The sequence below is a fragment of the Equus przewalskii genome, chromosome 15, assembly GCF_037783145.1.
Source record: "Equus przewalskii isolate Varuska chromosome 15, EquPr2, whole genome shotgun sequence".
Lineage (NCBI taxonomy): Eukaryota > Metazoa > Chordata > Mammalia > Perissodactyla > Equidae > Equus > Equus przewalskii.
The window spans coordinates 8,536,915-8,549,769 of NC_091845.1; the positions used below are offsets into that span (position 1 = coordinate 8,536,915).

Sequence of the window (12,855 nt, forward strand, 5' to 3'; positions counted from 1 at the left end):
GCCCTTTGCCCATGTATTTGAACACCCATGACTTCATGGTGTTACAGATGTAGACACACTCTGTGAGGATGCAACCTACTCTAGGTCACACTGTAGATGAGGGCGGTAGTCAGTCAGATGCATCCTCCCCATACCAACTACTGCCTCCAAAGCCCCAGAAGCCAGTCCCTCCACCACAGGCAGGGATCTCTAAGGCAGGGGCTGCAGGTCACCTGTACCAGGACTGTGCTGCCTGCAGAACTTATTACAAATGAAGATCTCCCCCCGCCTTCCCAGCTTAAGGAAGATCTCAGCAACCCCAAGTCTAAACTTCAGGCAGCCCTGGGGACCTGCATGGATAAACAGGCTCTCTAGGTGACTAGGGCCCACTTGGGCCTGAGGACCACTGCTCCCACCTTAATAGCCTGTGATTACTTGTCCCCCTGTCCCTGAGATTATCATGGCTTAGGAGACACACACAAGTCCCCAGTTTTCTTCCTCCTTCACCTGCCCCTCCCCCCATAAAAACCCCTTCTTCCAGCACAACGAAGGACAGAGAACCTTCCAAATAAATCCAGAAAGACAGCAACCAAATGAGGATGCAAGAGAACACTGTTCAAAAAGACGTTGATTTTATTTTGTGATCTGTGTCAAACTGCCTCATTCTCAGTGCAGGTGACCCCTCCTCCCCAGGAAACAAGAATGGGAAGGGGGTGTCATTCATGAAGTCTTGGCCTCCACAAGGCCCCAGGGAAACCCCACACAGTTCTGAGAGTTGATGGGCATCCCGGGCAAAGACTAGGGTGGGTGGGAGGCAGTGACAAGAGGGGTGGTAGTCACCAGTCAGGAAGCTGGAGGTTGGAAAACCCTGTTCTTGGCCCTGCTTGGCTTTGGGGCTGCCATGGGCATGATGGAGAAGGGAGAGTGAGTAGATTTCCCCTGAACTTGAAGCACCCCTTGGCCAGGCATAGCTTTGATTCCATTCAGGGCTCAGGTGAGAGAGGAGCAGGAAACTGTTGTGGGCTGGCTGCTTCATAAGGTGCTGCTACTGGTGCCCCGGAGTCCAACACCACGGACAAATTGCTCCAGCAGGCCCCCGATGGCACCGGAGGGACTGGGGGCTGCTGCCCGAAGCCCCACTGTGCTGCTGTATGTGGCCAAGAAGGCTGAGCGTACCTCCTGTAGCCGAGTCTCCCGCTCGCTCAGGGCTGCAAGCCTATGGGAAGGGAGGGAGGGAGAATGAATGCATTATCCTGGGGCAAGATCCAACATCTTCATCTTCATGCCACACTGCCTATCCTTCTGCCTTTGCTAGCATAAAGCCAGCATCTGTCCTGTGGCCATACTACCCTGTACTACCTTTGTGGGTCAGGCCCCAAATATTTGGCCCTATTTCTCTCTTAAACCATCCCTCTCAGTTCTCAGGCTACTGTTCCTACCTAGAAGCAGCACCTTTTACTGGGGCACTGGACTGACTTTGTGTTGGGAAAACAACCATCTCTATGATGACTGGGGAGGGGGAAAGCAAAGCAAGAGGGAGTTAGCCCCAATAGCTGTTGGCTTCCATTCCTCAGTAAGAACAAGCTGAGGCATAAGTCTTACACCTAACAGTAAGGAGAGACCCCAAGATCAGATATCAGGCCCAAAGCCCTAGCTTTCTTGAGGTCAGGACCTGGAGCATCCTGGGAGGAAGCTCTTGGCAGTGCCCTGGAGAGGTCAGGATCCTCACTGGAAACTGTCGAGGTTCTAGCTACACCGTCAGTCACTGTGGTCCCCAAGTCAACAGCTAGGAGGGTGCCGGCTCTTTCAGCAGGATTCCTGTTCTGATTCTATCTGCTTTTCCTTCTCTGCCCTCTATAGGACTGATCACAGATAGAAGAAGATAGGAAGCCCCTCTTCTTTCTGTGGCTTGGAACTATAAGTCAAAAAGGAGAACAAGTGCACAAAAACTCAGGCTTATCAAAATATGAACTCCATATGAGACTGTTTGACATCCTGAAGGGTCTTTAATAGAAGAGGCGGGAGGTACCAGTCACACTCAACCTCTAGACTAAAAGGTACACAGTCTACTGGCGGGAGACATGGAATCAGAGGAAAGGTCAGGATCTCACATGGTGTTCCCCCTACCTATGCCCTGGAAGGCCTTCTCCAGGGGTCACAGATCTACATAAAATGAGCCCTCAGGTTCCCACTCACCTAAGCACCAAGACTAGCCCTAACCACTAACTTACTCCAAAATTTCCCAAGAGACCAATCCCTGGGTAATCCCTCCTGGGAATCTCTCAGAAACAGCAGCAATGTCTTCAGTTCCCAAGCCCAAATAACTTACACCCCAGGGCCTGGGGGAGCAGATGGAGGAATGAGGATAAATGACAGTCCTGGGGTAAACATGGGGAGAACAGACCTAGGGAAAGCAATTGGTGGGAGTGATGTATACGTGTGTGTGTGTGTGTGTGTGTGAGAGAGAGAGAGAGAGAAAGAGACAGAGAGAAGCAGTAGGTTCCAGGGTGAAGGAAAGTCAAATAGGTCTCCCAGCAGCACTAAGAAAATGGAGCTGATGCTGGATTCTTGCGATGCCATCAACAACTCTGAAGTTTCTCTTAGCATTTGGGGGAGATGCATGGCCCTAGATCTTCTTTACTTTCTAATTAAAGTTTCACATAGGCTGGAGGCCATATGCGCTTCTTAGCTTTTCCTTAGAGCATATAACCAGGAGAAATTCAGATAAGTAGTTTGTATTCACAGGGAACATCCAAAGGTCCATATGCGTGCATTCTCACTGCCCCATATTTCTGGGAGGCGGAAGGGGGAAGAGATCACAACCTATTTAGAGACGAGAAAAGCGGAGCCCAGAGAGAATATGGGATCCACTTGAGGACATACAGCAGACGAGGGGCAGACAGGGACTAGAGCTACCATAGTGCCACTCCCTCTCAAGAGATGAGCTAGCCGGCTCAGGTAAGTCAAAGCTGACACCCTCAGACAGCTGGTGAGCAGAGCAGCTAGGATTTGGACTAAACTTCTCCAATAACAAAGCCCAAGCACTGAACCCACATACTGTGTGACCTCACTAGGAATCAACCCTGACCCCACTGCCACCCTGCAATCCTAGAGGCCATGAGATCATGTAGAACCTAGCCATCTTCTGGGAGCCACCAAGAACCTGAGGGTTGACTAGACGCTTGGAGAACTGTCCAAGGTATAAATCATAGGATCTGGGGGTGGAGTTGCCTGTTTCAGCGGCTAATGCCAGGTAAGGGAGGTGTGCTATCAAGCAGGGGCAGAGATGTCTGCTTCCTCCAGAGATGGCTCTTAAGCAAGTTTGGCTAAAGAAGGAAGTCCCTACAGAAAGATGCAAACAACTATTATTTTTAATCGTTTAAAAATCTAAGACAGAGATCTTGTTTCTGGCTTAAGGGCCTGGCTACAGAGGAGGCTTGCCAGGCACTAGTGGGCTCTGAAGTCCTTGGGCTACTTCCTAGCTGCAGGGCCAGGGCCTGTGAGCACCATCCTGGAATCCCAAGGCCCAGCCTATGCTTGCCCTCCGCAGGGATCCTTCTCAACTCCCCAGGGCAGCTTGCCTCCAACTGTCAGCACTGGTGGGTATGAGCTGGATTTTGGGGGTAGGGCTGAATCCCCAGCACCTGAAGTTCATTCAGTCCATGGTGGGGAGGTGAAGGCCCTCAAGCAGCCACAGCTGAGGAGCAGGCACTGCTCCCCAGGCTGCCGGAGGCTCTCCCCTGCCTGACATCTGTGCAGCAGAGCAGGCAGGGGGCAGGTGGCTGCCACAGGGACAGCTGTTCAAGTGGATGCACTACAAGAGTTAGAAGCCCAGTACTGGGGCCTTGGAGGGAGAGGATTTTACAGGCTTGAGATTTAGTATCCCCACCCAATTTTCTTTCCCGACCAGAGGCAAAAGCAGAAGACAAAAGGGGGGAAGGGAAGCAAGGAACCCCTGGTTCTGCTCGGGAGGAGCACAGCCCTCTGGTTAACCCAGCTCCATTCTGGCTCTGGTTTCCACCATACACCTACCTTCACTACCCCACTGTTTTGCTTTCAAAGGATTCTCATGTCAGGCAACAGTTGGACAGAAATAGAATCTTCTATAGTTATAGTCCAGCCAGCTTTCCCTCAGGGTGTGCCCTGAGACACCCGTGGATGGGTTTTGGAGCCTGAGGAGAGTGAACACACACTCCAGGGCACTTCCTGAGCAGCCACGAGGCCTCCTTCATACCTCGGGGGTTCAGGAGCAGTGGGGGTTAGCTGAGACACTGAGGAGGGGCAGGAATCCAAGGCCAGCTCCCTGGGGCTGGCTGCTGCCTCATTCCTAACCAGCATTCTTGATTGCTCACCAGCTTTTGATATGGGCAGGGGAGTATCCTGCCTTCTCAAGCAAGACACTTACAGACAACTGTTAGGGAGCTCATCCGGGAAGCTGAAAGGGAGAGAGGAGTCTGTGTGCAGGACAGCCCGTTCCTGAATACTGCCACAGCCTGTTACCATCTGCCAGCTGCCAAAGTCTGTGGAGAGAGAGGATCCGGGCAGGGGATGGTCCACTGATCTGGGGCAGAGAGGAGAGAGAGGGGAGATGATGCACAGTCAGTCATCTGCCTGACAGGGGAGGCCCTGGCGGGGCTATGGTGGCCCTGGGCCATGGGTCACAAGGTTCTGTTGGTGGAGTATCTGTAAAGTCAACCATTTTCTCCAAAAGTGCAAAAACAGCTGGATAGGTTGTGACCGAGAAAGAAGATTATAGACCACAGGATAGGCTCAGCCGTGAAGACAATGCTTTGTGCGAAGACATAAGGAGCAAAAGAGTAAGAGCAAAGCATAGTGACAAGAGGTGAGCCTGCAACCACAGCCTGGAGTCAGGGCATGCCCAACCTGGTAGCTGACACAGCAAGTACCATCTCAACAGCACCAAAAGGAGGGGAGCAAAGCTGGATGCCCCAGGAGCCAGGCAGGCAGGATTGCCTCACACTCCCTGGCATGCAGATTGGCAGGGTGGGGAACACAGAACTCAGGGGCTGCTGAGGTCCTATCAGAAAGGTGGGAGAACAACCCTCTTGGGGATGGTGGCGAGTGGTGACCTAGATTGAAGAGTGAGGTGATGGGAACCATAAGATACTCCCTCCCCTCCCTCTGCAGCGGCTTCCAGGAGCCATAATTTGTATTCACAAGCATCAACCCAGCACTCACTGGCTATGCCCAGAGGGAAGGGATGAATCAGGCAGGCAACCTGACAGTTTCATCAGGCCTTTTTCAGATGGAAGGTTGGGGGTGTGGGGAGAGGAAAGTTGTATTGGGAATCTACTGCAGCCACCTCCTCTCCACTCACAGCCAACCCCTCTCCATAGTAGCCCAGCCAGTGGGAATGAGGGAGGAGATAGGGAGACATCAAACAAGGCCCTTCCATCAGCTACCCCAGGTCCCACTCCTCAGAGATGCATCATCTTTGATGCTTAACCCTTTATTCTTTAATTCAAGCCTAGCTGAAGGTGCTCCTGTAGGGACCCAGAAACAGGGCAGAAGCATGAATAGTGGGATAGGGGGTGGGGAACAGAGGAAAACATTCACTGACCATGTCCAACCCAGTTGGCTGGCATCAAGGGCTCCTAGTCTGAGGCGACAGCCCCCATGAGTCATCAGGCCAGCCTTATCCTCAAACAGCTGCCACTTGAGTGCAGCTCTTGCCAGACACTGCATCTCTGGTGATCTTTAACCATCCTCATCTTAGAGACAGAGAAATGGCAGCCGAGACAGGTGAAGATACTTTCCCAAGGTCCCACAGCACGTGAGTGCAATAAGAGATCTTGAAAGCCACGTTTGATTACAGATTTGTCCTATAAGAGAACCACCTTGAGACCAGGGAAAACAGATGCTTTCCACATAGAGGCCGCAGTGAATCGGAACCCCCTGCAACATAGAGACTTGCCACATTCATCATTCCTGCTAAGCTCTGTGACTGCAGCATTAGCGATGAGAACAGGACATGGTCTGCTACCTGGTGGAAGCCCCTAGTATCCAACAAAACAAGGCTTCCTTGTTTCTAGATGGAGAAACTTGGTAGAGTTCAGGCAGCCTGTAAATCAAAGAGACAGCCGCCCAGGAGAGGGCAAGCAACATGCTAGTCTGGTGTCTGCCCTATGCTTCCTCCAGGTCACGCTGGTGCCTTCAGTCAGCACAACCCCTCTAAGGTCAGCCAGGCTCCATAAATTTCATCTATTGTTCAAACTTTAGGGTAAAGTTTCTTTTCCAGTTTTAGCAGCTTGTGGGAAAACAATTGCTAAATACCAGAGTGTTGAGGGAAAGGGAAAGGCAGGGATGCTGGGTAGGATGAAGCATTCCTGGGGCTGGGAACATGGGGTTTCTTATGCCCCAACCCCACTCCCCCAGAGCTATCAGAGACTCATATTGCCAGTGGGAAAATGATGGACAGAAGGAATGCAATTACAGGGGCTGGCCTGGTGGCGCAGTGGTTAAGTTCGCACATTCTGCTTCTTGGCGGCCTGGGGTTCGCCAGTTCGGATCCACTTGGCAAAAGCCATGCTGTGGTAGGCGTCCCATGTATAAAAAGTGGAGGAAGATGGGCATGGATGTTAGCTCAGGGCCAGTCTTCCTCAGCAAAAAGAGGAGGATTGGCAGTACTTAGCTCAGGGCTAATCTTCCTCAAAAAAAAAAAAAAAAGAAAAAAAAGAAGCAGCAATGCAATTACAGAGAGATTCCCAGCAAGGATTCCTGGTCCCCTAGGCTAGACCCTCCCCTGTACATCCCCAACATCCAGCAGGTAGCACCACCAGGCAAGAACCATGCTTGGAGCAGCTAGGGGACAGTTGTGGGATGAAGTAGGCAGCACAGAGAGCAGCAGGATGCACGATCCCGGGGGACATAAAGCCATCTCGGCAAGCAGCCATTTTTGCATCCTTTTCAAGAGTGAGCACACAGGCTCTAAATGAATCCTCCTACTTGAGGCTTTTGTCAAAGAAAGGGTTGCAAAGCAACCATTCAGCTCCTAGGTTTGAGAACAAGCGGCTGTGCTAAGCAGAGAGGTAGCTCAGAAGTGCCAATCTGGATTAGCTGGTTAGAGGGGACACCCAAAGATGAAAGGAAACAGTCATGAGAAAGCAGCACCTGCACCTGCCTAGTAAGAGAAGGAAGGAAAGCCTTTAAATCAGACTCAGTATATAGGTAACTCAACCAGCTTTAATAAGACCCCACACTCTTCTGCCATGTCCCCTTACTCAAGCACAAACAGGGCAGCAAAAAGAGAGGCCTGAGCTTCACCTCCTCTGATCCCCTACCTGCAGGACTGGAGAGAACATGGGGCCAAGCTCCCCTCAAACTGGAGAACTGTGGAGCTGACAATGCTTCCCAGGTTGTCTGCTCACATCTCTGGAGCTAAGGGGCTCAGACCTCTGCCCAGGTTGGCTTCTTGGCAACACTGTACTGCTTTAGATGGATATGGCCTAGGCCCCTCTTCACAGCACCAAAAGAGCTGCACCTCCCACTCTCCCCCGCCTCCTGCCAGATCCTTGCTATGAGCCGACTCAGGCAGGTGTCTTTTAGCTAGTCCTTTTTGGGAGCGGGTACAAGAATACCCATATGAGCAGAGCTGGCCCAACCCACACAGACAAGGCAAGAAGAAATGGGTCTGCCCTGGCCTTTTACCTAGCTTCCCAGTGCCCTGACACAGCCCACAGGCCCTCAGATATGTGACTGATAAGGACAGGTCCTTAGCCACAGCTACAGTTTCCTGAGCATTTGTGGAAAGGATGAGTATTTACTACGTGCCAGGTACTTCCCTCCATTATCTATTTAAATCCAAACTTATGGAGGCCAAGATCATCACTCCCACTTTAAAAATGGGATGAAAAAACTGAGCTCAGAAGGGAAGTGATTTTTCCAAGTCATACAGCTAGGAATGGCAAAGCTGGAATTGCAACCCAGGTGTGACCAAAGGCCATGTTAGCCCCATAATACATTGATCTTCCTTCCTGATAAGGGGTGGTGGAGGACTCAGGGATTGGTTCAGGGATGGGCACATAACTTCCAATTAGAATAAAGCACAGAGCTTCTGATCCCTAGATGTGAGAAAGGAAGCACATGGAGTAGCTGGCCACTATTAGGGAAGCTGGCCAGAAGACAAAGCTAGCATGTGGAAGGAGGCAAGGGGAAAGAACTACAGGGAAATGGAGTTAGAGCCTGGATCAGACTGTGCCTGAAGGCCGTATTTCCCACTGGACTTCTTCATATGAACCAATAGTTTCCCTTTATTATTTAAACCCATTTGAGATGGTTTTTCTATTACTTGCATCTAAAAGCACCTGAACTGATGGCTGACAGAAGGCTTGAAGGTACACAGCTAGGAAGGACCTAAGAGTTGCCCGTCTAAGCCTCTGTTATACAGATGAGAAAACAGAAACCCAAAGCCATCAAGTGACATGCCTGAAGTCATGTAGAAAATGAATGTTTGAGCCAAGACCTAGACTCCTAGACTTTGAGGGGTCCTGAATGTCACCTAACCTACACTTACCCCCCGTTAAACCCCAAGTCTCCAGATGATGGTCCCACAGCCTCTGCCTAAGTGAACACCTCCAGGAATGGAGCCTTAGAGAAGAATCCTTCAGTTCAACAGTGACCTGATCTCACAGAGCAACTGACTTCAGAGATGGCTAGATAGGATTTATCACATTTGAAAAAAGAATTACCTTCCCTCAGCCTGGCCTTAAAATGTGTGTGAGCGTGTGTGACACAACCAGGGACCTCTGCATTCCCGCAGCAGCCCAAGGAGAAGTCTTTGGGGGCTCCAAGTTTTCTCTTATGGGTCTCAAGCTGGCAACGCCTTTAGGCTTCTCACCACTCATTCTTGGTCTGGAGCAGTGGCCCCATGCAAGAACACATCAAACTTGGGAGAGGAACCCTAAGTGCAACAGAAAGCAATCTAGTTTCTCAGCTTCATTAAACAGCCCAGGACAGAGCTCACTGCTGACAATGAGAAGTTTGTAGGTGGTGGAAGAGCAGCTAACTGGGCAGCAGAGGTCGGTTCCTATGTTGCTACTTAGCTATTCAATCAGGATGCTGGGCGTCCCTCAGCTAAGTTCATCTGCTCTCCAGGCAGCTTGGCTTCAAGCTGAGCTCAGTGGTGGCACCATCCCTCCTGGGGCAGAATCAGATGTCTGACTCTGGAGCAGCAAACAAGACCAAAAGGAGGTGGGCAACATACTAACCAGGACTCAGGGAGGCATGTGAGCTTCCCAGCCCCCATCCTGTGGCTGATGAGAGATTTAACAATGGTCCAGAAACGTAGCTCCATCAGAAGCTGCTGCAGTGGCACTAATAATGCAAAAAGGCCACCAGTCTTCCCAGTGAGGGACATGGGGTTGGGGCTGGATAAGAATCAGCACCCCACAGAACTTTCTTCCCAACCAACACCTAATTCTTAACTTTGAACAAAGCTTCATTGATTCCTTTCACAGGGAAGTCCTTCTTTAAAAGAGATATGCTTATGGAATTTGGAGCACATGAAACCCAGAGAATTCACATTATGAGGGGCATTTTGGCTGTCACAGATAGCTTTACTAAAGGGTTTCTTTCCATACAGTTCCCTCTACTCCATTAAAAAGCTGATTGGTTATTGTTACCTAAGAGAGGCAGGGAAGCTAATGACAGGATCCCTCAGGCACTTTAAGATAAGACACTAAATTAATTTTAATGTTAATGGAAATACATAATTAGAATGCTCCAAATCTGAATAATCTAGTCTTTCAAAACCTCCGGCAAACAGGCATCCAATCCGGAACCTTGCTGCCTGGCCAGCCCAGCCAGGCTGCAAGCGGGCATTCCCAGAATAGACTGGCAGAGCCATCAAACACCTCACAGCCGCCCACCCCACGCCTCTCCAAGGCCTTGTGCCCCATTTTGGTCCACCTATCCCAGCCTTAACCAGGGCCTGGCACACAGAGCTGTGAGGCCAGGAGGACACCCCCAACCCTCCCTAGCTTTCTGAGGGAGAGGCTTTGGTGGCCATCTCAGACCAGCCATAAGAGTCCAAGCCACCCAATGCAGGTGGCGAATCACTGGTGAGACTGAGGGAAACTATCACAAGATTGGAAAGTAGGAGCTTCTGGCAGGAGGAAGGGAATGATAAAAACTGGGGTGGGCAGAGGTAATGGAGTGCTTAGCAGGGAAGCCCCCAGCAACTGGACAGTTAAGACCAGGGCAGGACCCAGAGGACAAGAAGAGTTTTCTGGTTGCCTTCCCAGTTGTCCAGCACTGCTGCACAGGCAGAAAAGGAGGCAGGGACAATGAGCAACAGCTCCAACCCAGAATAGCGAGGGTCACGCAGTGTTGCTTGAGTAACCCTGAGGAAAGCAGGCGTGCAGACCAGGGTGGCATGGCTGTGGACATACGCAGAGGATTGAGTGAGCACAGGTGCATGGGCTTGTTGGCCTGGCAACATCTCTGCTCAGCCTCCACCAAACCTCCTGTGGGGTCAGAGGGGTCATGCTCTTTGCTTAACAGACTCAGCTATGGCACTGGCAGACACGTCAGTGCTCCGAGTTGAAGGGCTCATCTTCAGAGGTGAGCACACAGGACCCCCCTGGACAGTGCAGTGTGGAGCTCCTACTTGCTTACAGCTGATCTGCTCTGCATCTGTGGGAGGGTGCTCTTCCTCATCTTCCTCTATCACCTGCTTTTGCCCACAGAGAAAAACCAGAGGATGGTGATGAGAGGAGGGTTCCAGAAGTTTTGGGTCTTTCTTTGTAATATGCTTGTGACTTTGGGGCTCAGTTTCCTTCTTGTAATAGGCCTGTTACAAGGAAAGACCTGAAACTTCTGGAGCAGTACACAACACAGCTGGGCTTGAATCTGGGGTGGACTCCAATGCTCATGCTTGTTTTACTAAATGTCCCTTTCTCCCTGGAATTTATTAAGGGCCTCTTAAGTTCCACACTGCTTTGTTCTCTCCAGAAGGGCCAGACATTCTCAAGGCTTTAAAAAACAAAGCAATTCACAGATTCTTTCTGTGGGGGTATGGCATGGAACAAGTGGTATGGGGTCAGCTAGGAAATGCTTTCCCCAAATGCCAGATCATCCCTCAATCCTAACTCCCTGCCCCAGTGCTCAGCTTTAATGTCATCTAGGAAACATCATTCCTGCAGCACATTCCAGCCACACCTGTCCATCCTGGCTGAGCTGCTCTCTTTCCGGATGTACAGTCTCCTGAGGTTTGCCCCAGCCATACACATCTAGCCTAGCTCCCTACCGTCTGTTCTCCTCCCTGCCCCACCAATTCAGACATGGAATGTGAGAGGCAGAAGGGACTCAGAAGATCCAGATCTACCTCTTCAATCAAAACGTGAGGGCTCCAGAGGGCTGAGACCCACTAAAGGCAACAGGTAGAGGCAGCCCTGTCTCCCTGCCCATCACTTCAAAACCACTGTATGTTCTGAATTTCCCATCTGCCAGGACTCTGGGCACGGTCTCAAACCACTCTACAAACACCTCTTGCTCTGTACCCAACATTAACCCATCCTCCAAACGGTGGAAGGCCTGCAAGCTTGTCGATGCCCTCTGGCCTCCTGGGTATACTGCCTACCAGGCTGCAGGGCAAGGAACTCTGTCCTAAGACACCACCTGAGGCACCAGCTGAGGTGCTGGAATCCCACCCTCCAGTCTCATTAAGGGGGGAGGCCTAGCCACCTCCACCATCAGGGGCTTTAGAGCTCCTCACCTGGGTTTGGGGACCTCCAGGGGACTGCTACCCATCCTGAAAAAGTTGTCAGAATGGTTTGAGGATGAGGAGCTGGAAGACTTGGCTTCCACCAGCCCCTGGTGGGAAGGCAGGCGGTCCTCTGAGGGCTGCGGCCGATTCCAGAGCACACTCTGTGGAGAGGATGAGTGGCTTTTCCTCCTGAAGTGGAAAGAGTAGGGCTGTTGGCCAAGGGGCCGCCTCAGGCAAGCCCTCTGCCCACTTTTACCGAATTTCAGTGCTCAGTCTTTACTTCCACTGGGAAAATGCCACACAGGAGGGTCAGCCATGGGCAGCAAGAGCTAGGTCTTCATGGAGAGACTGTGGCATCCAGATAACATTGGCCTATTTGCCTCAGAGCACATGCTGGAAAATGGATTTTTTTTTTTTTTTTTTTTTGAGGAAGATTAGCCCTGAGCTAACATCTGTCGGCAATCCTCCTTTTAGCTGGGGAAGACTGGCCCTGAGCTAACATCTGTGCCCACCTTCCTCCATTTTATATGTGGGATGCCTGCCACAGCACGGCTTGATAAGTGGTGCACAGGTCTGTGCCCAGGATCCAAACCAGTGAACCTAGGGCCACCAAAGCAGAGTGTGGGAACTTAACCACTATGCCACAGGGCTGGCCCCTGGATAACAGATTCTTAACACAGTTCAGTAACTGCCCCTCTCTCCAAATGTTATACAAAGTCCTGAGCCATTTGTCTAGGGAGAAAGTCATCAGGTTCTCAGATTTCATCAGATTCTCAAAGGAGTTGACCCTCAAACAAGTTCCTAATTCTCAATCATCATTTTGTAATCACCTCTTGTTTTTTCCTAAATTGGCCTCTCACCTCCTAGGCAAATGATACAAGGGACCTCTCTCCCAGGGAGTTCCCTTTAACACCAGCCTCTCCTCACCCGACCCTGTCTGCCCAGCCCTGTAGCTTCTTCCTTCATCCCACAGGGAGCCCCAGCCCTTTATGTTCCCGGGCCACCACGGGCAGTGCCCCTCACCAACCAGATGGCTGGCCTCCAAGGCCCAGTAGAGACAGCAGGGCACGGAGCTGTGCTCTCAGCCCTACTGTCGGGGGCCCCCTTTGTTCCTGGGGCTCCCTGGAGCTGGTGGCCCTGTGAGGAAGCTT

The 12,855-nt window shown here is 51.2% G+C and overlaps 1 protein-coding gene across 5 annotated transcripts in view; it reads right to left on the reverse strand.

Moving 5' to 3' along the window:
* Positions 1-594: 594 nt before the first annotated feature.
* Positions 595-12,855, reverse strand: part of MTMR14 (myotubularin related protein 14) — a 44,962-nt gene continuing 32,701 nt past the window's right edge. The window contains exons 17-19 of one of the 5 annotated variants that reach the window (XM_070576606.1): positions 11,714-11,893; positions 4,385-4,499; positions 595-1,195 (exon numbers count right to left, since the gene is read on the reverse strand). In XM_070576606.1, the coding sequence (XP_070432707.1) occupies positions 4,403-4,499; positions 11,714-11,893 (277 nt within the window). In that variant the 3' untranslated portion in view covers positions 595-1,195; positions 4,385-4,402. Of the gene's footprint in view, positions 1,196-4,384; positions 4,541-11,713; positions 11,894-12,855 lie in introns of all 5 variants that reach the window. The other 4 variants (XM_070576605.1, XM_008543066.2, XM_008543068.2 and 1 more) reach the window with 4 other exon arrangements.